This window comes from Taeniopygia guttata, chromosome 1, assembly GCF_048771995.1.
Source record: "Taeniopygia guttata chromosome 1, bTaeGut7.mat, whole genome shotgun sequence".
NCBI classification, from domain to species: Eukaryota; Metazoa; Chordata; class Aves; order Passeriformes; family Estrildidae; genus Taeniopygia; species Taeniopygia guttata.
This window is the reverse complement of record NC_133024.1, coordinates 58,547,019-58,573,233: the sequence shown is the minus strand read 5'-3', so window position 1 is coordinate 58,573,233 and position 26,215 is coordinate 58,547,019. Positions and strand designations below refer to the sequence as shown.

The following is a 26,215-nucleotide window of genomic DNA, read 5'->3' as shown; positions in this document are numbered from 1 at the left end:
GGATTTATGTTGGAAAACAGGTGGACTAAATATCCAGAGAATGGCCTTTCTTCATAGTAAAGTGTGTTGTAGTTGAAATGGAGACAATACAAAGCAACACACTCCATTTTCAAAAGGCTTCAAACTTTTTTTATTATAGCATGCATGCTTTTTATACATTCTTACAAAACTCGTAAGTTTACACTTTACTCATTGGTCATGAACGACAAAATGCTTATTGGAATAGACAGTTGCAGGTTTCTTTTATTTATCCTTCTTTCTTTCTTGGTTTCTATGTCAACGACCTTGGTAGAAAATTCTTTCAGGAGGAAAGATGGATCCTCTTATCAAACTTCTCTCTGGCACACAGAAGTCACTGTAAAACCCCTTCCACAAAAGGGCATTGCAGAAGAGCCATCAACGTCATACATGAATTTGATGTGTTAACAATTTAATGTAATTTTTTACCATATAGCCTCCAACAAAAGATGAGTCCCCCACCTACACACACTCCAGAAATGAACATTAGTTCATGCTGGCAATTTTGGACATGGCTGATGTTTGTTTATTAGTCTTACCCAAAAAGTGGCTTCTGTAGCTCAGGGTAAGAATTGAGGTACAAGAGAACCATGATCCCTGTGGAGCTGAAGGCATGTTTGTTGCTAACAGACAGAGGTGTTTTTACTACCTTACCCCTTGTCATGGTTTTGTTAGTCCCAGTACCAGCCAGCCTACCTTGTGGGCCACAACAAATGTCTGACAATGATCCACATGGCAATGCACAAGGCAGGGCTTTCAGTGAGGAAGGAACAAGGGCATCAGTGAAAGCACACCCACCATGGACCTTACTGAAATGAAGGGCAGCATTTCTTCTGGGTAGGTTTTTGTAGGGTTATGCAACTAATCTTAATTTCTGAAAAAGTTGAGGAAGTTGTTATACTAAGCCAATTAATATGTTGGAGTGAGAAGTTTTTGATATACTTGCTGGTGCTGCAAAAAGATGCCTTGAATTAAATTTGGGGTTGAGTTTTTTGTTGCTGAGTTATTTTTCTTTTCTGAGAGGGTGAGTCCAGCTATTTTTAAAAATTATCTTGAAGCTTCTGGGTATATGTGTGAAACTAACATTATGTATGCAGTATGCATGCTTCTTAGTTTTCCAGCTGAACTGGGAGAAAATGGTGAAAAGTCACTTCAGCATTGCTTAAAGGCAATTATTTTGGAAGCTGATGTGTTCAAGTCATTCAGCACTAAATGCTTCTTCTGTGGGCTTAGTGGCTACTCAAGTTGTCTACTCTTTGCAATAGCTACAATGGTTTACCTGCTTTGGGTTTCTTTATTTTGACTTTTTTTTATTACTATTTTTGAGTGACTTTTAGCATACTTGTGGATGTTCATTAGAGCAGAATTGTAATGGTGGAGATCCTGCAACTTGAGAAAACAAGTTGATGAGCTGTCTTGTTTTCAATAGTAGTAAGAATTGGACATTATATTTTACCAAGAGAAATATATATTTGTCAAGAGAAATAAATAGATTTATGATATATGCAAAAGTACTGTGCTGCCTTTTTTTTTTTTTTCCAAACGTACTGGCATAAAGGCCAGGATATTTTTTGGTATACTGGCATTTCAATATCCATCAATTAAAGCAAAAGAATTAACTGCCACTGGTTCCATTGGGGAGAACTAATGAAGACTACAAGAAGCCTTTTAATTAATGCATTTTTAATGTTAGTCTGTAAGACAGACTTAAAGCTGAGAACTTTATGTGTAGGCAGAAAAATTATTTTCTCTCTGTCGTATCTGAGAGGAATACAGTCTCAAATGAAAAGCTTAGCAAGTGGTGCTGTGTGACTCTTGGATGGAGAAAAATGTTGGTAATGCTGGAAAATCCTGAGTCCATATCCCCATTCATGTCCCTAATCCTTTTCAAAGATGTGACAGTAGTTAAAAGCAATTGACACACAAAATTGAAGACCTTATTCTGCAGAGGAATTTAGACCTTGGATCTTGCAATGAGATTGTTGTGGGTCTTCAGATCTTTTGCAGTTGCATTCTGTAGTCAAATGTGGAGCTGTCTGCTTCTCAGCTGTCAGGGCTGGTGATCCTGTTGGATCATGTGAACTCCTACACAAGCCTGAGGAACTTGGCCCACTCTGGCTTTTATAACCATCCCCTCATCTCACCCTAGTAGAAATGTGGGCAGCATTTAGTCCCAAACACTTGTTGAGCTTCAAAAAATGGTTTTGCATAGCAGCTTTTGTTTTTAAAAAGGCCTCTGCCTGAAGAGTAGCTGTGGAATGTAAAGCCATATATCTGAGGACCTACAGGGAGTGTCTGCAACATTTCTGATTTCCACTGTCATGCACCAGCCCCTTCTAGCACATTACTCAATGATCCTGGCAGCAGAGTTAGCAGTTTCTCATGACAGCTCTTAAGTGTTATTCAGACCCCAAATCCTGTATTGTGCTTCACTCTCCCACTTCTGCATCTGTACTGATAAATATCAATCACTGACATTTCTGAGGCCTGAGAGTGCCCACTTCCATTGCTAGAAAACTTTTTAACCTCCCAAAATGGTGTGGTAGCATCTAAAAAGCTTGTTGGGAGCTGTGGTTGATATTCATTCCTAGGCAGAAGCCATGAGTTGTTTGTGAAAGTGCTGTTTGAGACAGGCCAAAACTATTCCAGCAATAGTTACTGCACTGTAGATGCTGAGTTGCCATGCTAAGAGCAGTGCTTGGTGCTATTAAACACAACAGTATGGGAGGAAGCTGTTTTAATTAGCAGAGCAAAAGGCTTTTTCCCAATGGTGTAATGGGAGACAGGGCTACCAGGACAAAATACCCTCATAAGATCACTCCAGCTTAACTAAAGTATCAGTGGTTCTCTTCAGACTGATGCTTAGGGGTAGTCAGAACTCAGGCTAGCAGCCTATTTGGAGAGTGCCTTCATGGTTAGTCCAAATCTTTTCTCTCCTTTTACCTAGCTGTGTTTGAAGGGTATCAGGATTCTACTGTATTCAAATAAATTTCTTCATCTCATGCTCTTCTTTCCTTAATGTTACTAAGTTTAGAGGAACACATTTTAGCATTTTTGATTAGCCCTTGAAGTTTTAGCAAATGACTGTGTACTGATATGCTGGTTTCCTTCTGGTGATACTGCTTTCCTTTCCAGAACATAAATTGAATAGCCATCTCCCTGAATTCTCTCTTTCCATGCAGCCTGATTTAAGCTATGTTTTGTATTGCTATGACTGCAGGTTTAGTATAATGAAAAATGCCATTCAGACATTGTCTGGTAACCCTAGGTGCATTGCTAGGTTTCCACAGAGATGACATACAGCAGATTAACATATATAAGACCTGATTTGTCTTCCATTGGAAAACTCAGAAATCTGAGTCCCTTTCTTGTGATAGGAATACTTCATTAATGTATTACTTAATTTGGTGAAGTCAGGTATTTCTCTATTCAAAGGCAGTGCATAGTCTTGCTGAGGAACTTTATTTGCTTCCACTGTTATAATCACCTCTTCTGACACTAAAACTCAGTAAGCTTTTCACTTATCAGTGTGCTGATCTGGGAAATTCAATGGCCCCCACCACATTTTTATGCAAATAATGAGAAATTCTGCACACTCCATGTCATTCTCTTGCCATTGATAAGGAATTAGAGCATCTAGCACCAACTTGCCACATATTTTTCCACAGAGCTTCGACCTTCTCAGATATACTCCAGATTTTTTGTAGGAGTTCTTAGTCTTCCTGGTGTAGAAATAAATTATTTGATCAGTTTTAGGATAGGTAGAGAAACACAAAATCTGCAATTTAAATCTTCGTGTTCCCAAAATTATTCTGTGCAATCTTACCACTTAATAACTCATCTTTTGTGAAAAAAAAAACTCAGTGCTTAACACTTGTATAAGAAGACTATTTGTTCAACCTTTATGTATAAGTACTTTGTAGATTAGGGAAAACAGTGTTTTATCTGGTTCTTTCTTTATTGTACATTGCCTGAGGTCTGTTAAATACCCAGGTAATGGAGGAAGGGGAGTGAACTGGGAATAGTGAGACTCTAAAAGCCTGACTCGCTAGAATTTAAGCAAGTATTTTGTACCTGAAGTGGTAACATGGTTTTGTATTGTGTAGAGTAACAGAGAAGAACTTGTGGTTTCTTGTTCTTTTTCTCAGCTTCTCAATATATCACTCCTCACTGACCAGCAGGACATGTTACCAATAAAGTATTTACTCACAGTTTTAGATCATGGAGTGAAATATAAAACACACTTGGTAATCAGTTAATCAGAACCAGTTTTCAGCAGCCAGTGCTTTTTCTCTAAGTTTAAGTCTTTAGTAGTGGCATCTTCCCCTACACAGAGCTAGCTGGTTGCCCTGTGAGAAGAGTAAATCTTTCCATTCAATATCTCTTGAAGCACTTTTTCTGCTCTCTGCTTTCATGTTTTCTAAAACTGTACACAGAAATAAAATTGACTCTTTAACTCTGTTCCTTTGAGTGAGAAAGGAGTTCAATATATGTGCCTGGGAGTGCAGGTTAAGAAACTCATTCCTCACTACAGCACACAAACTCCCATGTTTTGTTTTTGTTTGTGACCTAGTTTAATTGTACTTGGTCAAAACTGTGAGCAAAGTGATGCTAGTTTGAAATTCTGGGTTTGTTAGGCATGCAGCTGGAAAAAGAAAATTGCCCTTGCCAGAATAAGAAATGAAAATGTTGTGCATTAACTAAAGACAAGATTTTTTTTTCTTGTTACAAAATGCTTGAAAGCCTTTCTGCTTGATAAAGTAATCTGTAGTAAGACTGCATTGTATTAACTGTGAAGAAAAATTTCTGAAAATAATCTTTTAAAGTACTTAGCTGAGATTTATAGATCTCATAGAAGGATTTGCAACAATTCTGTGAAGCAGTTGGCATCCTCATGAAGTCCAGTGGTATGTGAGTCTGTTGTGTAGGAGCTTTACAATGAGGAATGCATAGCCACTGTACACCCCAAATATGCAAATGACTATAATTGTTTGCTTAAGAAATCATCCCAGCAAATGTCTTATCCACAGTGTGGGTTCTGTATCCTCTGTCCCATTTGTCTGTTTCCATAAACTTTTTCTTTCCTACCTGTGATGTTTTTCAGCAGACACATGATAAAATGTCTAGGCTAGATTCCAAGGGTGGAATAAAAAGCTGTGTTTATTTTTATGGAAGCACTAACAATTCTATTTGGATTGAATTTCTTCATAGCAAAACCAATGAATTACTGAACAGATTGGACGTGGGTTTGCCAAAGAGTGATTCCTGTCAGATTGATAATCCTGGCCCAAAATCTACAGCATGGGTAAGCAAAACTGCAGCCTGTGCTGTATTTTCTATATCAGCTTCCTAGGTGCTGTCAATAGTGTAATGTTAGAATATCCTAATTGAGCTTAATTGCTGAGACATAACTCAGTGAGTACCAAGGATCCTTTCTGGGTGAATGGGACTGCCTGCCTTGTCTCTTCCACACTGGCAGGGAATTCTACATAGTAGAGAACTGCACACAGATCTCTTTCTGATAAATGAGAACCAGATATATACTCTAAGGTTAGATGAGAATCTTAAGTATGCCCTGTACCCATCCACTGGTGGTAAGCTTTTATGAAATCTCAATAAGTTAATGTCAGCAGATGCTTTACTGCAATAAAAATACAGTCAAAAGAGAAGCTTGTTTCTCACTGCATCCAAAAAGTGATTCTACACACTGCTTGGGGTCTTTTCCCCAATTTGAAATAGTCTGGTAAGTATCAGTGTGAGTAGGAAATAGATAAAGAATTGCCTCAATTTCATTATTTGTATTGACTCTAAGAGGCTTTTTCACATACAATTAGTCTCTTCACGTCTAAATCTACTAATGTAGAAAGTTTCAGTGAGGACTATTAATCCTGAAAGAGAAGTATTTCTCCTGTAGGGAGGTTGATAACTGGGGAAGGACAGAGAACAGGGAGCCAAGCAGACAGAAATTAACATTGGAAGCAACGGAGCAGGAGTTTGGAAGTATCTGATCTCGGCAGCCCTCTGTTGTATACACCCTTGAGCACCAACTGTTGGGTAACAGGAAGGGAAGATTTGCCTCCATATTTCCTCAGAGGCCTTAGAAATGGGAAAAAATCCTCCCTTTGCAGAAATTGTTGCCAACAGGATATATGACACATCTGTCTTGCCTCTAGTATCTCTTCCTGGTTTTCCTTGCCTGAAAAAGAAAGTTATTATTGAAACTAGGTTCCATTCCCCTTTAATTCTTCAGGATATCTTGTATCTCTGAAAACCCTAAAGACATTTTAGCAAATGTGGGCAGATATATAGCTAGAAAGTGCCAATTTCTGCCCAGCACTGCTGGACAGAAGGTCAATTGTCGGAGAGTGGCTTTCAGACTTTATTTTGTAGTCCTGGGTGAACAACCAAAATGAAGTGGTATGGAAAGGGAGAAAAGATGTCTTGAAACCTCTTCTGCCTCCCTCTCGAAGCATCCAACACTTTAAACAGTGGGAGTTTGCTCTTTGGTAAGGGAGGTCTAGCTCTGCAACTTTCGTACTATGTGAGCATTGAACTGTGAAAACCATTGAACTCATGTCCCCACAACTGACTTGGATTTCACTGACTTGGATTTCAGCATTTTGTGCTGCTGTTTTCATATCCATACAGAAGTGGGTGGATGGCTGAAGGAACACTGAACTATTTCAGTTGTACAAGCCTACTTTTAGCCTTGTCCTTCTGCTCTACCTACCTATGTGTGGCTTTCTCATTCCATGTTTTGTCAAGTTTCTCAAAAAGTTGTGCCAAATTGCATCCCATAGTTCATCATTCACACCACCAGTGTCCAAGCAGATAAAATACATCTGTCTGTATTATTATAAAATACATTTATCTGTACTGTTCTTTAGTATAGCTGACATTATACTTGTCTTTTTTGTAGCTGCATTTCTGTAGCTTTTTATACTTGTCTTTTGTGTGGCTGCATTTCTGTAGCTTTGTAAATCAAATAATCACTTGTTTATAATGCAGCAATGCAGTTATCAAAGTCTTTCCAAACAGCTTGGATGAGGTCCAGTCTATAGGCATAGACACAGCCTCTGAGCCAGAAATCCAAAGGATGTAACCTGTGAGTTCTTATCTAAATAAACTTGGCATAGCACCAAAATGCTAAACCAGTAGGAAAACTGGGACTCTGATTTGGATGTTACCTTGAATGTGTCCTTTTTCTGGAGTAATTAAAAGATTTAGGAACAATGTATTTGAAATAGTGAAGTGTGATAAGCTTAGGACATGCCTAACATGCATACTAAAAAGGGGAAATACATATATATGTATGTGATTTTTTTAAATTTGAAAAATTTGTTCTGAAAACAGTCTGGGACAATGTGATGCAGATCAAAGGTTTTTTCCCCTCACATCATTTCTTAGATAGTGATATTAATTTAGCACACCTAGCTCAACTATCCTTGCCAAATGTTACTTCTCATCCATGAACAAATTTGACTACTTTTGAGTGACTCTGTCACTGATGACTTTTTAGGCCTGCTTATTTAATCAAACTCGTAATTAATTTTAATCCTGTCTTTCAAAGTGTGACCAATCCTGTGTAGATTTTTATTGTCTTCCAACTTGATTAACATATTCTCCACACAATTCTCCAAGCCATTACGGAGAGTAATGAATAATATAGGACCCAGAATGAGTCTCCCTGGACACATGTAGCAACTTCTCCCAGCTCAAAATTGAGCTATTAATAATTGCTTTCTCTATTCAGTCTTTTTAGCAAATTATGTGCCTGTTGTTTTAATGGTGTTGTTCTGCATGCATATATTAAATTTTGGAAATAGTCTGTAGACCTGTAACAATTCCTCACTTAAGTCAAATCTGCACAATTCTTGTATTAAATTATACTGGCTCATTTTTTAGTGTGCTACCCTATGTCCCCGCTCAAAGACCTTACAGTAGAGGTTCCAGTGTGTAATATCCTGAGGATCCTCTAAGACCTTAATTGTCAGTTGGCTTTTTGCAAATAATTGCAATGTGTGAAAGACCAGGGCTAGTTATTTTAATTAAAACCTATTGCACTGTTATTACATTATTTATGATGTGTAGTTCACTTTTTCAATTTTCTTGATGCCTCACAAATAATAGTAGGTTTGATCTCTCCTGTTGCCCGACTTCCAGAAAAAAAAAATCCTGTGCTCCCCTCTGCTATAAGGCCTCCATTCTGCTTTTTCACCTTGGTAATGTTTTCATTACTTTTATTTCTTCCCAGGATACCCCATCTCATTATCATATATCCTGACTGTGTTTTCTGACTGCTCAGGATATCTTTATGGTCGTCACTGGGATGGAGAATAGCACTTGCTGTGACTACCTGGATGTGATGCACAGATGGACATTCAACAAACAGAATGATTGAGAGGCTCTAGGCCACTTCTTGTTTAAATTCTGATCGAGACTAATCTGTTTCTTAAGTAACTGGAATCATTCAACCATTTGTATTTGTTAATTACCCATATAACAATTTAAGAATAAGGTTTGGGAGTTTGGCCTCACTCTCACCACACTAATGTATTTTTATTTTCTGCTGAACAATAGAAAAGAAGGCATGCTTATAAGCAAGCTCTTCGAGACGATGAAAACAAAAGATTAGAGGAAATGAGGCAAGAACAACAGAGGAAGGTAATTATACATTAACAGTTTACATATTGTATCATTTTTGCATGCTGTGAAAGTAATTAAATACACTGATTACCTGTAGCCTATGCACAGAGCTTCTCTTTAGCAGAAGTGATTCAGTCACCATTTTCAAATATTGTGAGAGAGATGAGTCAAGCTGTAAAATTTGAACAGGGACAGGACAATTATCTTCTGAGTTCAAGGCTGTTTGCATCTGGAAAACGAGCTCCTTTTCACCTCTCCACTTGAATAATTGTGTAGAGGGTTTTTTGACCATGGCAACCGATTTCATAGGCTAAGGAAACCAGTTTACTCTCTTGCAGGCAGAAGTCATCTTACTGAGGAATTAAGGATGATTTTTCTGAATTGTCTCCTTCTAGAGAATTGAGGGCCATGGGCCTGACTTTTTCAAATGGGGATGTGGAAATGCTCAGATTTCCTGTTAATTATAGCATGCCTCTCTGTGTGGCTAACTACCTAACTAATGAGTTTTGAATTGTCTAAAAAGCAGGCATGCCATAACTGCAACTTTGAGCTCCATATTCTGCATATGCATCATGCATTGCCTGAAATGTGTAGTCCCTCTGGTATAGATTTGGGTACCATACCCACATAAAGTTCATCCGCCAAAGGTGATGGCACTGTGCAAAGTTTTGGCTCCAGGTTTGACCGTAAAAGTACAGGGAGGGCAGCACTTGAAAATCTAGCAAATAATTTGAAAATATGTGAGCAAGTGCTGAGCCACTTGCTGTGCCTCTGCTGTTACTAACATCCAAATTAATGTTAAGCTACTTCCCCAGTGGGAGAATTTTAGCACAACAAATTCCATACACCGAGTTTCTTCTAGAACTGGAGAAGTTATTCCCTGTCACTGATATCTTTTTTTTACATGTTGGGGATGTGTCCTCATTTCATAGTATTCTAACAACTATAATACTGGGAAAAAAAGATGGGACAAAAGGCAGTCTCTTCATTGCTATCCCATCAGGTATATGCTTATTCCAAGAACCTATACAGAGGAAAAAATTTTGAAAGCCAGCCTGGATGGGTGTAAGGCTAGTTCCTTTTGTAGTCTGTACCTGGATCCTTCCAAAGAGAACATAACTACAAATGTAAATTAGCATGCCCCGAATTCATGGGTTTGGTTTAAGGGACTTGTGCAGACCTGTAGACTCTTTAGCAATTTCCATGGGCTGCTAAGGAGGTGTTGGCTGCTTCTAAGGCTCCTTTTGTTTGCTATGTGGTTCCAAGGTCTCCTTGCCTTCATAGTTGCTGCTACCTATTGTGCAGAGTAATGCACTACTTACAAACCTACTGTAAATAATATGGATTTTAAGGGCACCAATAATTGTCCCTCAGATATATGTTGGCTCATTTCTACTTCAAACTAATATTTATTAAAGTAATTGTGAATTCTGTCTTGTGTGTACCTCCTAACACAGTGTAGCTATAAAATGTGTAGGTATTGTCAGTTCCCTTTTTTTCTTCAGAACAGGTTTTAGTATGTATTGCTTGATTTAGAAATATTCAGTACACTTTGAACACTGCATCATATACACCCAATATATTTCAGAACATTACTCCAAGAGAGGAGACGACATATTGGAAAGTCAGATACCGAGTTTTAATTTTCAGGTTGAATAGTTATTTAAAATAGTGAAAATGGAGGTTGGCTTTTTTATTTCTTAATCCTGTTTCTTCTTTTAGGGCTAGACAAATATTGATACACAACACATTCTCAGTTATTGATTTTCTCCATACATTTATTGCATAGTTATTACTTAATGTTCCACTCAAATCAATTAAAAAAAAAAAAAAAAGTCATGTGGTTCCATTCAGTTATTGAAGCTTTTATCTAAGCACATCATTTTATTTTAGTTTCTATTCCTACTGCTGTGCAGTTGCAATGGAAAATATGAAAGATGGGTCTGTTCCTATGCCTTCCCCCTTGCCCTGCAAGCCAAATCCTTTGCAGAGAGATCTGCAATTTCTTGGGTGTGTTGCAGGCAGAAAGAGCTGGACAAACAAGCACACATACAAACCAGAGTGATACAAACTGTGTTTTCTTCACAGTTCTGGCTAAAATTGCATGAGCAAACTCTGCTCTGAAAAGAATTCCCTTTGACACTATTTGTATACCTAAATGCTACATAAGGCTGGTAGTCTGCTGCGGTGCTGGGGGCCTGTATATGCTTCCACCACGCCATTTTCAACAAGTACCACTTTCCCTCCTCACCCTGAAGGGAGCCCCAGGGAGCTGGAGGTGACACAACACATCACATAGCCCAGATCTCATCTTCTGCTTGCACTCTGTAGAGGCAGGAGGCAAAGCACATGTCTCCTTCTTACTCTGTGGGAATGACGGCTGTGTCTGCTCCTGACTTTTGGCTTTCGTCCCCCTTTCATCAACTGGGAAATTCAAATCTGTGTTTTGGGGCAAAGGGAAGCAGACGGGTGTCTAGCATACCCCCTTAAACGTAGGACTGTAAATGTCTGAATACTGTAACTTCCCACTTTTTCAGGCACAAACAAAAAATTATCCACATGCTGAACACAAAAAACACTCAGTTTTTAACATAGTGCTGTCACATAAGGAAAATGCTGCTGAGAGAAATTCTGACTTTACCTGGGGTTAACATCATGTGGAATTAATAGGGTTTGCAGCATAAGTATGTTAATTAAAAGTAAGTTAGTTTATTTGTTTATTTCTTTGTTTTTCACTTTTATCATTGCCAGGCTGAATTATTGGAATTTAAACAAAACAGGAAGAGGAAACCAGGACAAGATCACTTAAAAATGAACAGAGGAGGTAAGATGCAAAAATTGCAGAATACACTCGAATTGAATTTCCACCTGGAAAGGGTCTCAAAATTGCAGTCACTCATGCTTTAGAAGACTATTGCAATGAGGATCCCTGACCGCATGTCTGGTTTACCTTTGCTTTTAAATGAGCCACTAATATCCATGATTACAACTGCTCGCTGCATGCAGTATGACCCAGAGTGCCTTTCTCACTTTATTTATCCTATTAGCATAGGATACAGCATAGGGCAGAAACTATTAATAGTTTTATGGATGACTACTAGTACAGTAGCTTCAGCTGGGACACACTTGAGCTGTGGATCTGTATATGAACCTAGATATCTATATATTTTTATTTTTATAGCTATATTTTAATTTATTTTAGAATGGTCTACTTTGTCCAGGCCACATCTTGTGGTTGACTGTCTCTGAGGTTAGCAGACAGAGCTAAACCTGGGATTTGGTATTGATTCAAATGGAGCCTGCAGTGGAGCAAGGCCTTCTGCAGCTGCATTTCTTTGCACCTCAGGCTGTGCCCCACTGCTGTGACCTCTCTGTGCTCAACAATTCTCATCTTCCACTTCTTTCACTTGACTTTGAGGACTTTTCATTATCCTGAAGCACAGCTAAATTCTCAGCTTTGTTTTCTGCTGGTAAAAAGAAACAATGCTCAGGCTTAAAAGTAAAACCTTTTTTTTTTTTTTTGTATCAGTATGTAAACATAAAAAAATACTTTTGTAGGCAACCACTCTTCAGACTGCTTTCATTTTTTTCTCTAGCAAAGACATTGAAATAATTACCCATAGAAGTTAATGAAGGATTTTTAATTCCATCCATTTCATATGCCAAGACAGAAATAACCCAGTATTTTGGTTTTTATTTAATTCTTACCAATACCATTGTAAAACATTAAAACAACAGTCATATCTCAGCATGTGTGTCAGTCCTAAGCAGTAATCAAGGGGAAAAAGAAACAGTTTTCCAAAGAATCATAGAATGATTTGGGTTGGAAGGGACCTTAAAGGTCATCTAGCTCCAACCTCCCTGACATGGGCAGGGACACTTTCCACTAGACCAGGATGGCTCAAAAGCCCCATCCAGCCTGGCCTGGAACACTTCCAGGGATGGGGCATCCACAGCTTCTCTCTGGGCAGCTTGTGCCAGTGCCTCAGCACCCTTGTAGTGAAGAATTTCTTCCTGGTATCCAATCTAAATCTACCCCCTTTCAGTCTAAAGCCATTCTCCTTTGCCCTTTATCACATGCCCTTGTAAAAAGTCCCTCTCCCTCTCTCTTGTAGAGAACGCTAACCCTAACCTCTAACCCACTTTAAATACTGATAGACTGCTGTAAGGTCACCCCACAGGCTCCTCTTCTCCATGCTGAACGTTCCCACTGTGAAAATATTTAAAACAGATTGAAGTAAACTGTGTATTTGTCCATGCTTTCCAGATTGATAGAGCAGTGCAAGAAAATGCTAGAAATTCACAGCTGGATGATAGAGAAAGTTGTCAGATGCATAAATTGTCTCTACTAGTAACAAGCTTAAGTGGGTTCTTCTATTTTTTATTAGTAAATTAGCACTCCTAGAAACTTTCATTGTGCACTGGAGGCTGAAAGATTACCTAAGGTGACTTGTCAAAATATGTAACCTCCCTAAAAAGTGGCTGATGGTATGCAGGTCATCTTTCCATGGAGAATTTTGGTGCATTATAAACAGCAGCCAAGATGTGCCTCTTAATCCCAACAGACTGATCCCAGGATAAGGATGCATCTGGTGAATTGAAAATTAAGTCCACCTGATCTCATGCCCATCCATGGTTATGCAGCACAGGCTTGAAAAATACAGGAAGATGGGCACTGAACAGATGGGAAGGGAAAGCCACTCATAGTATGTTAAATTTCAATAGTTTGTGAACTTCACAGCTGCCTTCCATCATTATTCATTTTTTATTGTACTTTAAGGGTAAATAATGCTTTCCTGGACCGACTCCAAAACAAAACACAGCCTAATAACATGTACTACCCTGGATATACTGGATTACCTCAATAATGGCACCTTGGTAAGTTTTTTGGTACAGAATGGAAAAGAAAAGAGATTGTTTAAATGTTGAATTTTTTTCCAGACACCACTGTGTGTCCACGTGTGTATAGCCTGCCTGACAGAACTTACAGCCCTGGCAGGCTGTCCTTAATACCTTTCAAGAAGAAATTCTATCTAAAATATAAGCTGTTCAAATGGGAGGAGAGAGGAACAGCTGCTCTTGAGGTGGAACTCAGTGGCCTTGCGTGTGAGGTACTCTCTGCATGGAGCCACATGCAAGGTATTTCCTTAAGTTCAGAACAAGGATGGTGAAATCATTAGGGATTTTTAAAAGTCTTTAAATGAAAGATGCTTGGATATGCTGTAAATATTTTAATATGGTATTGTAATTAGAGGGGGAAAATCCCATATCTAATCTGTCTAATCTATCTATATCTTTCCATGTATAGATGCTAATTTTTTACCTATATAAAATTATGACAAACAAGGCTCAACTACATTTCATTTAAAAATAGTATTCGTAGGGATTCTTTGAAGAAAAGATATCTTGACTGTAATTTTTAAACATCCATTCATTTTTTCAACTGTTCTAATGAGACATTAATATGACTGTTGTTTATAATTGCACTTTTCAGTGTAAAAAAAAAAATAAATTATATGTATTCTTCATCATGGAATTGTCCAAATGTTGAAATTCTATTGATTAAAGGACTCTAGTACAGAAATGGAAGAGTTAGGAAAACTAAGAAGCAAAATTATGAGAGTCTAAGAGAATATAGTGTGTGTGACAGTGTAGAGAAAGGTGTTTAGTTGATAAAATATAAAAGCTTGAATTGGATTAATTGGTGAGGATGTGTATGTTATCCAGTGAACACGAGGAAGAGTTCGGTTCCAGCATCTCCAAAGTCAAGGCATAGTTAAAAAGCAGATATTATTGCTACTGGAATTTTCCATGTACTGGAAGTGGGAAAAGGTTGTCTTCATCACTATAAGCTTTGGGCAAGCCCTGGGTTCAGGAACCTTGTGCTGAGTTTTGGTCTTGGTGAGAGGAGACAGGACACGCCAGCTCAACCTCCCATCAGGTCTGTGAGCTTTACTGATCTGAAACACGAAGCACGTCAGGCAGTCCAGAAGCTGATGGAAGCCAAGTTACAGATGTCCAGGCTAGTTAAAGAGTGTGGGTAAGAGAACAGTGTATGGCAGGCCTGAGCCACCTCCTGAAGGACAGCATGTCTGCAGATAGCAGAATTAGAGACTGCAGGCGGGACACAGCCACCTGATATGTAGTGAAAGTACGAAAGGTAAAGTCTGCTGGAGGGTGCCTGGTTAACAAAGGCAACAAGGGCACTTTGTGTCTTTTATCCCCATTCGTGTACTGTTTCCGGATAAACCCCAAGGAAAATGTGTGACACAGCCAAGAACTCCAACATCTTACTCGAGCATCTCTCTCAGACCTGCCTTCACCCCTGGGAACCTTGCCACTGTCTGCAGAGGTGGCAGGGGTTTGCCTTTAGCCAGATGCACACGCCCTCTTTCACAGGGCACGTGTTGGTACCAGCAAATGAGTGTGTTCAGCCCAGGTAAGGTTTTAACAACAGATGACTCAGTGATGTATGCAGCCAATCCATGTGAGGTTTTTAAAAATATATATATTCAAAGAATGCGTCTACACAAATGCAATAAAACCCCATGTATGGAAGTGATAAACATCCTATGCTGTTATTTACTTAATGCCTCCCAAGGAGCCTGCCTTCTGTTGGGTAATGCTAGATCTTTTTTTCCTTTATGTTATAACTTGAGATTTGAAGACTAAACAGAGCAGGAAAATACTAAAATATGAAAGAATATGTCATAATGGATAGGAATTAAAAAATGAGTGTTGGTAACAAGTACAAGAAAGAAAAATAATCTCTCAAAAGATAGGCTGGAGGCAGCAATTTTCATGTCTTTGATTATACCAAGATTCTTCTCCTTTCCATTGGGATTTAAAAAAAAAAGAGCTGAACTCCAGGGCTTACAAGTCATGTAGTCTGCAGCCTGGCATTTTACATTACAAGGGAGCTAACTGAAACAGGTCAGACTATGTATTAAGATTAAAAGAAGGTAAAAAGGTTCCAAAAGTAAAGACCTGAAGGTAATTTTTGAGCCTATTCCAACCGTGCAGTGGCAGCAAAGAAGAAATATTTGTTCTCTTTCCCTCTTGTATTTTTTTTTCCTCTTTGAATTCTTTACAGTCACAACAACTTCACACTTTAGCAGGAACTGAATGTTGTGCATTATTGTTGATGTACCTTTTCTGTTTTTCACTGTCAGTTCTTTTAGCCTGGTTTACTAAAGAAATGAAGTTTTGTAGGATCATGCTGTCTGTCTGCATGTAGTAAGGTTTTCCAGCTGCTGGCCAATCCTAGCCAAATTTGAAAGGGATTATAAATCTTAGAGATAATTAAATTTCTGTGTGTTTTGTGAAAGCAGTGACTAGCATAGGAGACAGCCTAAAACAGTGCCCACTTTATGGGGTGGTGCATTCTCTCCGTACTTTGACTGCAGCCCTCTGGCAGATCAGCATGGGCACAGCTCCAGAGCATCTGCAGCTCCACCCTGATTTCCTGGAGGCTAGGGGATTCAGAAAGGGACATGGATAGCACAAAAGACATGGAGAAAAGGGGAGGAGGCTGAATATATTGTGTATGTCTGGGAAGAAGGCAGAAGAGCAGTTACATTGTCCAACTGTTCCCTAAGCAATAGGAAATCAGTTTTCATTAATTCAAATGCCCTCCAGACATTTTGTGTTTTATTAGGAATATTTATAAGCTGTTATATCAAGAAGGATCTTCATGACTGTAATTTTTCTGCCTTTTTGATTATAAATGCCAGGACACTCTCTCGATGGCTATGTAGTTTCCTTTGTAATGGGACAACAATATAATGAAGTTCCACTTCTATCTGTGAGCTACTGCACCCTTGAGAAAGCCCTGAGTCTTGCTGTATGCTACCAAGAAAATTTTAATGCCTTTTGCACTGCCTTTGACATAAGGATAAACCTTTCAGGATAGGAGGATAAGAAAATTGCCGTTGTCCTTTAAATATCCAAGTTTAATAAGCAAGATCACATCATGGAATCACAGAATGATCTGTGTTGGAAGGGACCTTAAAGATCATCTAGCTCCAGCTCACCTGCTATGGGCAGGGACACCTTCCACGAGACCAGGTTGCTCAAAGCTCCAGCCAACTTAGCCTTCAGCATTTCCAGGGATGGGGCATCCACAGCTTCTCTGAGCAGCCTGCTCCAGTTCTTCACCACCTTCACAGTAAAGAATTTCTGCCTAATTTAATCATGACTTATCTGGGACTTAGAAGTGAAACAGTATCTTTTCATTGTTTTGGCACAAATGATCGGTAAAACACTTTTGTTGTTACAAAAAGAGTTTAAAATAGTTCCACATTTTGTTGTTCAATGCCTCATGAGATTTGCCCATATCCAAGTATGTAAGGATTTGCAGAGACCAAAAGCTGATGCATGGCAATCCTGTAACAGAGACCTTGTTAATTTTTTGCATGAAAATGGGGCACTGTCAAGTACTCTTTTGCTTATTCTGTAAATGGGGAGAGGTCACATTGTGAACATATGAAATTTATTGGTCTACTCTTCTTTAATTAATATTAGTTGTCTTGCTGAAACTCTCTGAGCCATAGCAAACCCAGAATCTAGAAGGCAAGGTGACATTACATCTTCCTGTCTCATGTCTCCATTATATCCAGTGTGATGCATAAGAATGAGAAATGCTCCCTCGAGTGCTGACTCTGCTCTTTCAGTGGATGCATAATTCTAGCTATTTGCTGTGGAAAGAAGCTATGCCCTGAATACACAGGTGTAGTGGGACAGGAAACCCCATTCTCTTCCTTTCCCATGTGCATAACAGGAACTCAGTAAGATGCTGCATAAATTTGTTTTGAGGAAATACGATTTACTGATAAAACTATTTTGAATAAACCTGGTCTGTGGGTTTGCACTTTGTTTAGTTCTTGCAGCGTGACCCATGGGAAAGTTTCTTTGGAGTCTCAACCACCACTTGATTTATACTGTTTGTGACCAGTTGAAGAGGGAGCAAGTCATGAAGTTTACTGTTGCATGGCAAAAAGAGCCATAGCTCAAAGGCCCCTGAAGTCACAAGGCCAGCATGCATTGCCACAGGTTTTTGTAAACAATCCATCTTTAATATACTTTCAGAAGGATCAAGTTGCGCTAAAAATGCTGCTTTCCCAGAACAAAGAAAAGTCTTTTACTTAACATGGGAATATTGAGAAAATAATATTTGTATTAAAGAGTCCAGAATGCGATCCACAATGGTTACATTTGTTTACATGAATAATGTGATTTGCTAACTTAGCTAACTTGGTTAGTCTATGTACAATCTGAGTTGAAAAGGTTATTAATTTGCTTCCTAAAACTGGTTGTTTTCTTTTTTTGTTGGGTTTTTTCTTTTTACTGAGAGTAGCATGCTTGTCCTTTGTAGCAGAAAATATAAAAACTACTTAGCAGAAGTATCAGCATCAACAAAGGGATCTCAGATGAGAGGATCCAGGCAGGCTATAGCTCAGTTTAGTGCTTTAGCTCTGGCAGGGCTGTCAAACATCATATGCAGATGTGTTTCCCCTGCCTTGGTCTTGAGCTCAATCATTCTTTGCTTTGAGAATCTCATCCTAAATGACTATAGTGTCAGTCTGGGCAGGAACAGAAGAAACTTCTCCTTCTTTCAAATTGTGTGAGGTTAAGGATTGAAGAATCTGAAGATATTTGAAATACTTCTAGATTTTTTTTTCTTTTCCCAGCAGAAGCAAGATATGTTTATCTCTTGAGTCAATACATCCTGCTGTTTATTTAGAGTTCAAATTAAAGATGTTTCTTGTGAGGACTGGAATCTTGGAGAAGGGTTTGCTTGTTATTTTAACTGGAGTTTCAAAAGGGCTTCAAATAAACAAGAAAGCTCCACACAGATGGATAACCATCATTCCTTGCATAAATATGTGATTATATTGCATATTGTACTGTACTAATGCATTTTTTTTATTTTTATCCAGTAGTCAAACTACTTGGAATAAAGGAGGAGCAAGGTAAGAATAATGAATTTGTTTGTTCTTTTTAGAACCTATGTCAATATCAATTTAGCTTTGAATTTGACATTTAATGATGACAACTTATATAGTTTAATTTTGAAACAATATGAGGAGGGATCTTAAAATAAATGCATTCCAACTGTGTGTTTGGGGGCCATGCAATGTTATATACCTAATCTGAAACATGATTTTTGTAAAGAATCACAGAAAATGTATTACAGGTAAGAAGAGTTGATGATGGCATTGAAGGCATCTTCAGGGAGTGCCTTGATATTTAGGCTAAAACTTCACTACAGCCATGTTCTCTACATCATAGACTGTGCCTGGATAAAGCTGAACAGCTGAGGAATGTGGCTGGGAGTGCAGAAGGTGACTTAGGAAACTTTCAGTGTTCCTAAGGGATACTGTCGTGGGCTGTGTTCTTCAACTACTTTTCATGAACAAAAAGGGAGACTGCATATCAGTGGAGGCTGTCAGTAAAAACACCACTACTGAATCAGAGAAATCAGGCTTTCTGTTTTAAAATGTCCTTTTCTTAAGGCTTACTGCATCTGTGTTCCTTTCTGAAAGGGGTTCCCTACTCTAATTCTCAATTCTGATACAAGTATTTCTGCAGAGCCTTTATTTCTAGGCTTAGAGACTTCTGAAGCAAGTTCGGGAACTGACAAAGATTTTTTTGTACCTTAGGAGATGCTTTTGACATAACTCTTTTTCCTTTTTTTTTTTTTTTTTTTTGAGACCTGGCATTTTATGAAAAGGAATTTAAAATAATCAAACTTTTAAAAGGCCTTTGCTTCCAACCCTTCTCCCACAAATCTAGATATGTGACTTTCTTCATAATTTGTTACTCCAACAGTTATGTTAATATTTTTGCAGCAGGGCTTTATTCCGAAGACAGTATCTAAATATTATTGCTGTTTTCCCGTGAGTTGTCTTTTCAGTTTTATGAGAAGTAAAATTGTTATTAAAAATTTACTCAGATTCACTAAATAAATGACAATGTGTAGATAAAGGCAATTCCCTGGAGGGGACGAAATGGCTATTTTTTGCAGTCCACAGTTCTACCAGGTTTTATAACCTGTGGACAGCTGAAGGAGTTCAGTGCATTGGATCCTTTGTTGTTTTCACCATATTTACAATACCAATAATGTATTTACATATGAAATGTACAAGAAATATGGATGGGTGTATTTTTAAGCCTTGTTTTACTGTTGTTCTGAAAACACATTTCAGCCTGCTATGTTAATATACTGTTCAAAGAGTTATTAACATGTCTGCAGATAATTAGGACATTTTGTGAACTAAATTTACAAAATGATAGAAATCCCTTTGTGAAGGCTTTGCATAATTAAAAGCTAAAACCTGTTGGAAGAAAAGGAAGACTTTATTTTCCAGTGGACTTAATCCCTGAGAAGTTGACTTTGAATTTTGTTTTTGCTGTAAAAGATAAATTTTAATTGTTTTCTCCCTCTTGTTACAGGGTATTTCAGAAATACTCACTTTTATCTGGCCTAGGCCAAACAACCTCATAAAAGCTGCAAGAAACTGCTCTTTATTGTCTTTTCTTACCCTGGCTTCAGCTGCACACCCTCTTCATGAGCAATCTGCAGAGACTGGTTTCTAGCTGTCATTATTCATGCATACATATTTGAAACAGCTGATTATGAAAGTCCTATTTAATTTTTAATAAGAATATGTGTAATTTTTTTTCCATAAATTGTTTTGCCTCTTGGAGAATGTAATTATCCCAGTCTTTATGATCTCTGGAAAAGAAGACATAAGCGACTGCAGAAACTGCAGTAATATCTGTGTTTACTTGCTGCTCTTTACCCTGAAAAAAACATTTCAGAGACCATCTAAATAAGCAAGTTGAGAGTTTTCTTTTGGGAAGAGAAGGAGAAGTGTTGCTGGGATTTTTTTTGTTTTCTGTTTGTTTTTGTGGAAGTTTTGTGAAATTATTTTACTCTTGTACTCAATAGCAGACACTCAAGAAGAAAAATGTGCATTGTAGACAGTATCTTTGAAATAAGTTCTTAGAAAAATACATAACATGAAATAAAGAAATAAAGCTTGAAATAGCACTGAAATGTATTTGATCTCACCACATCTTTTGTGATATGTCCTTTCTCTTTGTCTGTTTTACCATGGTAACTTCTGTTACAGGAGTGGAGAACACTACTCCAACATTGGCTTTAGTTTCCTGCTTTTCTTTGTCCCTTGAGTCCTTGTGTCTCTCTGTCTCTGAGACAGGTGACAACATTTTAACGCTGTCTAAAAGTCATCATATATGACCAAGATACTTCTAATGTAAAAGGGTTCACAGTGCATGTTAGATAAACCACACAGAGACGGAAAAGTATCTGTGGCATTTGCAAATATGTCTTCAGCCGAGTTAAAGGTCTCCAGAGCAAATTTGTTCAGCATGCAGGCATACCATGATATTTTTCCATCACCCTTGCAATATGGAAACTTCATGATGAGTTACCAGAAGGTGTTTTTGAACCATGGGTGTTGGGATGCTTGCTTCCCCTTGTGGGACATTCTGTAGTTGTCTTTGGTTCAAACAATCACTCAAATCTCTCCTACTGCTAGCTAGCTGATGTTCATTGGGAATGCTGGAGATTTGGCAATATTTTCTGGTTTAACCTTTCTTTAGGCAAAAATTCCTGGAAAAATTTCTTGGGAAGACTTTTCCTTACCTACATAGTGGTACTGTATTGCAAGTGGTATTTGGCTGTATCATTGAACTTCTCCTTTGGAAATTAAATTTACCTCTCCCACCAAGAAATCCCTCATCTGGCCTCCTTTGGTAGATATTAGGGCAAAACGTCTGCAGAGTGGGCAGTATATGCATATATCGTACATGCATATACATATATTTTAGAGGAAATATCTTTGCTGTAGTTAGACCCTGGTATTGTACTCTAATGGGGCTCACACTTGTAGGTGGTCCTTTTGGAGCAGTGAACCCAAAGGCTGAGTGGAAGGGGGAATCATCATTGTCCCAAACAAGTTAAAATTCAGTCTGTGTTGCTATGTTTCTGTATCCAATGAAAAAGAATTTTTTATTAACCTGCTACCTTCGCATTCAGGAACAGTGATGTCAGGTCACCTTGAATAACCTCTTCTATTAGGCTTTTTTTGCTTTCTTTTGGCTGTCATCAAAGTGCTTCCCCTTATCCTGCATTTCAATCTCTTTTTTGAAATGCTGTCTACAAACTATTTCAGACATTAACTATTCCAGTCCTCTTAATGGAGAAATAGCAGAATTTTTCCTCCCCCATCTTTCTGAACAGAACAAACAAATCTATATGAACAGTGGCCCAGGAAGTGTCTTTGACAGCCATGCCCTGCAATGGAGATGATAAGAAGTTACATCCATCCACAAATTGATGTTAGCAGGATGTCTGGAAAAAGCAGTTCTTATCCTGTTGGAAAGCTTCCAGTATGTCATCATTACCACCTCCATACACACATACCCTGCCCAAACTCTTAAGTTTGAGAGCAAAAGGATGTTACAACATGTCTTTAAGGGCATTATAATGAAATAAACTGGTGGTAGACTGGGAAAAGAGCTTCAGATTTGTTGAGAGTTAGGAACTGATAGTTGGGCATCTTTTCTATCTACTTATTAAGAGCAAACATTTTATAAGGATTTTCAAACTCAAATAGTTTCTCTATCTATTACAAACCAAACTAATTATCTTTGTGCTGTTGCATAAAACCAGATTTTATTACTGCATAACAGTAAATGGAGGGTTTGGGGTTTTTGTTTTGTTTTGTTTTTAAATTGTTATTACAATGTAACTTGCACTGATGATCTCCTTGCTTATTTTAGGAAAAAAGCTTCCAGCAGGGAGCTGTGTGCATCTGGAAGTTGCAAGAGGAAACCCCCTCACTTTTTCATTGCTGAGTCAAATTATTTTAACAAACCGACTGAACCATTATGATCAGCTATTCTGAATTCATATAACTTGACAGCAAGAGTCCTATGTTTAAATTTTATGGTCTGCCTAAATCAGAAACTACCTTTCTATGAAGAAATGTAGTAATTATTTAAGGACTTAAAAGACTGACTCTCTGTTATGTACCCAAAAGTTGTTCCAATGGTTTCTCTATTCCTACTTTTAAAACTGTGTTCCTGACTCTTAGTATAAACTTACCAAATTCTGGTGTGGGGCTGCATTAGGAAGAGCATTGCCAGTGTGTCAAGGGATGTTATAATTCCCTTCTAGCCAGCAAGTGAGACACATCAGGAGTGCTGGATCCAGGCTTGGCTCCCCGGTACGAGAAAGACGTGGACATTCAGGAGTGAGTCCAGCAAAGGGCCATGAAGGTGGTGAGGGGTCAAGAGCATCTTTGATCTGGGAGCAGACTGAGAGAGCTGTGACTGCTCAGTCTGCAGAGTATAAGGCTCAGAGGGATCTTAACATGTGAGTAAATATTGGGAAGAGAGGAGTGAAGGACATTAATTCAGGTGCCCGATAACAGGACAATGGGCACAAGCTAAAATACAGAAACAGTTAAACACACAAGCTTTCTTTTTTTTTTTTTTTTAATTTTTATTTCTTTATTTTATTTTTTAATAGCTTATCAGGCAGCGTCACTGCTTGCCCAAAGAGGCTGCTGAGTTCACATCCCTGGATTGTCCTGAGCAACCTGCCATCAGTGACCCCACTCTGAGCAGGACAGATGCTGTAGCAACCATGGGCAGGCACTCAGCTGATGCTGACACTGTTAGTAGAGGTGGGAGCTTTCACTGTGACTGCCACTGGGCAGAAATGCAAGCTTGAAATGAGAAAATACACCTGAGGTACTTCAGTCTCTCATTAAAGACTCTCCAAATTTCAAACCATTCTAGGGATTTCATCTGAACTCTCTCTGATCTGCTCTCATTAAAAAAGAGTGGGTTTATTTCTTGCCAACATTAATTCTTTTTTTTTTTTTTAATTTCACTTTGAGCCCCCATTCCCTGTTCTAGCTGTTTGATCTTTGCACTTAGCTCTTTAATTAAAAGAAGTCAAGCCAGCCTTTCCTGCTGCCTGGACCTCTCTCTATGAGCTATCTTTATCTCTTATTCAGTTAGTGGCAACCACAGTCTTTACCACCAATTTCTCTTTCCTTCCCTCCTAATCCATGAACTCACTTGAACTACATTTGGGGAAGAAAGTCCTAACAGAAATGTCATTTTGGAAGATTACTCCCATTTAGTATTTTCTTTTAAAGTCTCTCTAGCAAATTCTCAATTTTCTTATTTAGACTTTGAAGTTTCATCAGTTTTTTATTTTTGTGTGAGAAAGTCATATGGCCCTGTATAACTCTGCTCTTTTAACAAATACACATTTTGTCAGACTGGAAATCCTACCATAAATGCAACTCCTACCTATTCAAACTTTTATCTTTCATTAACTGTGTTGTCTGGTATTAATTATGCTGTTCACCCTTAATTCTTTATTGAGCACATCCTCTTTTGCTTTTCTAAGATTTTTCCTTGGGTGAGCATTAAATTGACAGACCTAAAGTTAGTTTTTCAGCATATTATCCTTTGTAAACATAAAAAAAAAAAATTATTTACTGCCTTCTCTGTTCAATCTTTTGGACAGTCACCATATCTCAGAGGATTTACGCAGTATCCTGCTTTGGAAACAGCATTTTTACAATCTCATCAGTTGATACACCTACAGCCAGTGGTCCAAGTTTTCTGCCTTATTGGTATTTAGTAACTCACTGCTTTACTTAAGGAATCAAAAATCTATATTTCTCTATTCCCATCTGAAATAGTCATCTGTCTGTTTCTCAAAAATAAATATGTATGTCTATTGCTCTTAGAAGTGAGAATTTTGCATTTTTGCCTCTTCCCTGGCCCGGTGATGGCTATGGAGCTTATCTGTGGGGGTAGTAGAGCTTCTGTGCTGGTGTTCCTTTGATCTGTGCCTGGAGTGGGATGTTTTCTCAAGCTATCATAACATGACTGGTAGCCACTGGAGAAGCAGGGTATTTCATTATTGTAAATTTCATCCTCACAGAAGATAATCTTTTAGTAGCCACCTTCCAAATTAACTCCCCCAAGGAAAAAGTTAAGTTTTAGATTACAAAGGCAAAAGTAAAGTTATAAAAATTAACAAATGCAGTCTTGGCATAGCTCTGATAACAAAGGTCTTCTCCAACTCAAAGGTGTGAGTAATACCATGGCTCAGCAGCCAAGAGCAGAACAGCCAGGTTGAATCTTTACAACCAATTTCTTAGCTGGTTGGTTCAATTGAATATGATCAATAAAAACCTAGGGAAAAAAAAAGGCATTTTTCACCTTAAGAATCTACAATTTCCTCCTTAATGTAAACTGTCCTATACTATTTCTTGCTCTGCTTTTGTGGAGAGACTCCACTGCTATTGACACTCTCTCTCTTCCCATTTTTTTTTAAGGTGCAGAAAATGTGTTGGCATGCTGGCATGCTTGATTTGTATTTGGTTTGTTGATCTACATGACTGAAATTCTTCCTCCATCTTCATGGAGAGAGAGCCTGGTAAACAGATGTTGTGCTGTTTTAGCAGATCTTGACGGTCAGCAATTGCTAGCACAGCAGAGACCAGAGTCTTCAATCCTAGAAATTGGCCTGCTTGTCATTATTCACGTACCTGATCCAACCAAGAACTAATCTGGACCTTTTACTGGAGGTTAATGTAAATGCAAACTTTGCAAATGTAAAACCTGTAATACACAAGTAAGTTTCTCATGTAGATTTCATCCAGTGTGCCCAATTTATTTTTAACCTGAATAAAATACAATTTATTTTTAACCTGGAAACAAATAAACAGGGAAAAAATCAGAAAAAAACCCCAGACTACAATACCAAATAAATTAAAAAAAACCCAAACCCCCAACCAAAGTCCTGTTTTTTTTTCCCATTTCTTCCAGAGGCAGGAAATGGTTTCATTTGGCAGGCTAAATTTTTTTGGGATTAACCTTTATTTTATATGACTTTTCAGAAGTTCTGCTATACCTCAATCTGGATCAATTCTGATGAATTTTCTGTTCTCTTGAACTTTTTTTTCTGTATGTGAGATCAAAACTCAAAGTGCCAATTACTTAACTCTTTAAATCAATGTCTCTCTTGGTTCTCCTTCAAAAAAAATAAAAGACTGTTTGAAGCAGTGATTCATTGATTCATTCTGCTTTCTCTGTTTAATCTGAGAAAATGCATTGCTTGCTCTTTGCACAGTGATAATTGTCTCCAGATGAAGGCAATAAAAATATTTTAACCAGAATAGGGTAAGTTGATAACAAAAAAACACAGCCATAAATATAAAATAATTTAACATACAGATTCAATGTGATTTTTCTCTTACAAGTTTCAGCTCCTTTTGACTTCAAGCAGGATGGCCAGCACTTGGGTATCCTGCGGGTTACCACAAAATGGACCTGCAGAAAGGACAAGTTTTAAGACTTGAGAGTGGGTCTGTGAGCTAATGAATTAATGCTGAAAACAAGTTCTACTGTGTTAGCATTTTTCAAAATCTATGATTTGTAGAGGATTCCTCTCTTACTGATTTTATTTCAAGTCTAGCACAGGTACCAT

The 26,215-nt window shown here is 38.1% G+C and overlaps 1 protein-coding gene across 1 annotated transcript in view; it reads left to right on the top strand.

The window, feature by feature from the left end:
* EPSTI1 (epithelial stromal interaction 1) overlaps window positions 1-20,729 on the top strand; it is a 49,555-nt gene extending 28,826 nt beyond the window's left edge. Inside the window, 7 exon segments of the mRNA XM_004175066.6 lie at window positions 5,230-5,323; window positions 8,599-8,682; window positions 11,416-11,434; window positions 11,437-11,488; window positions 13,445-13,542; window positions 18,603-18,635; window positions 20,119-20,729. Of these exon segments, the coding sequence (XP_004175114.5) occupies window positions 5,230-5,323; window positions 8,599-8,682; window positions 11,416-11,434; window positions 11,437-11,488; window positions 13,445-13,532 (337 nt within the window). The 3' untranslated portion in view covers window positions 13,533-13,542; window positions 18,603-18,635; window positions 20,119-20,729.
* Window positions 20,730-26,215: the final 5,486 nt, after the last annotated feature.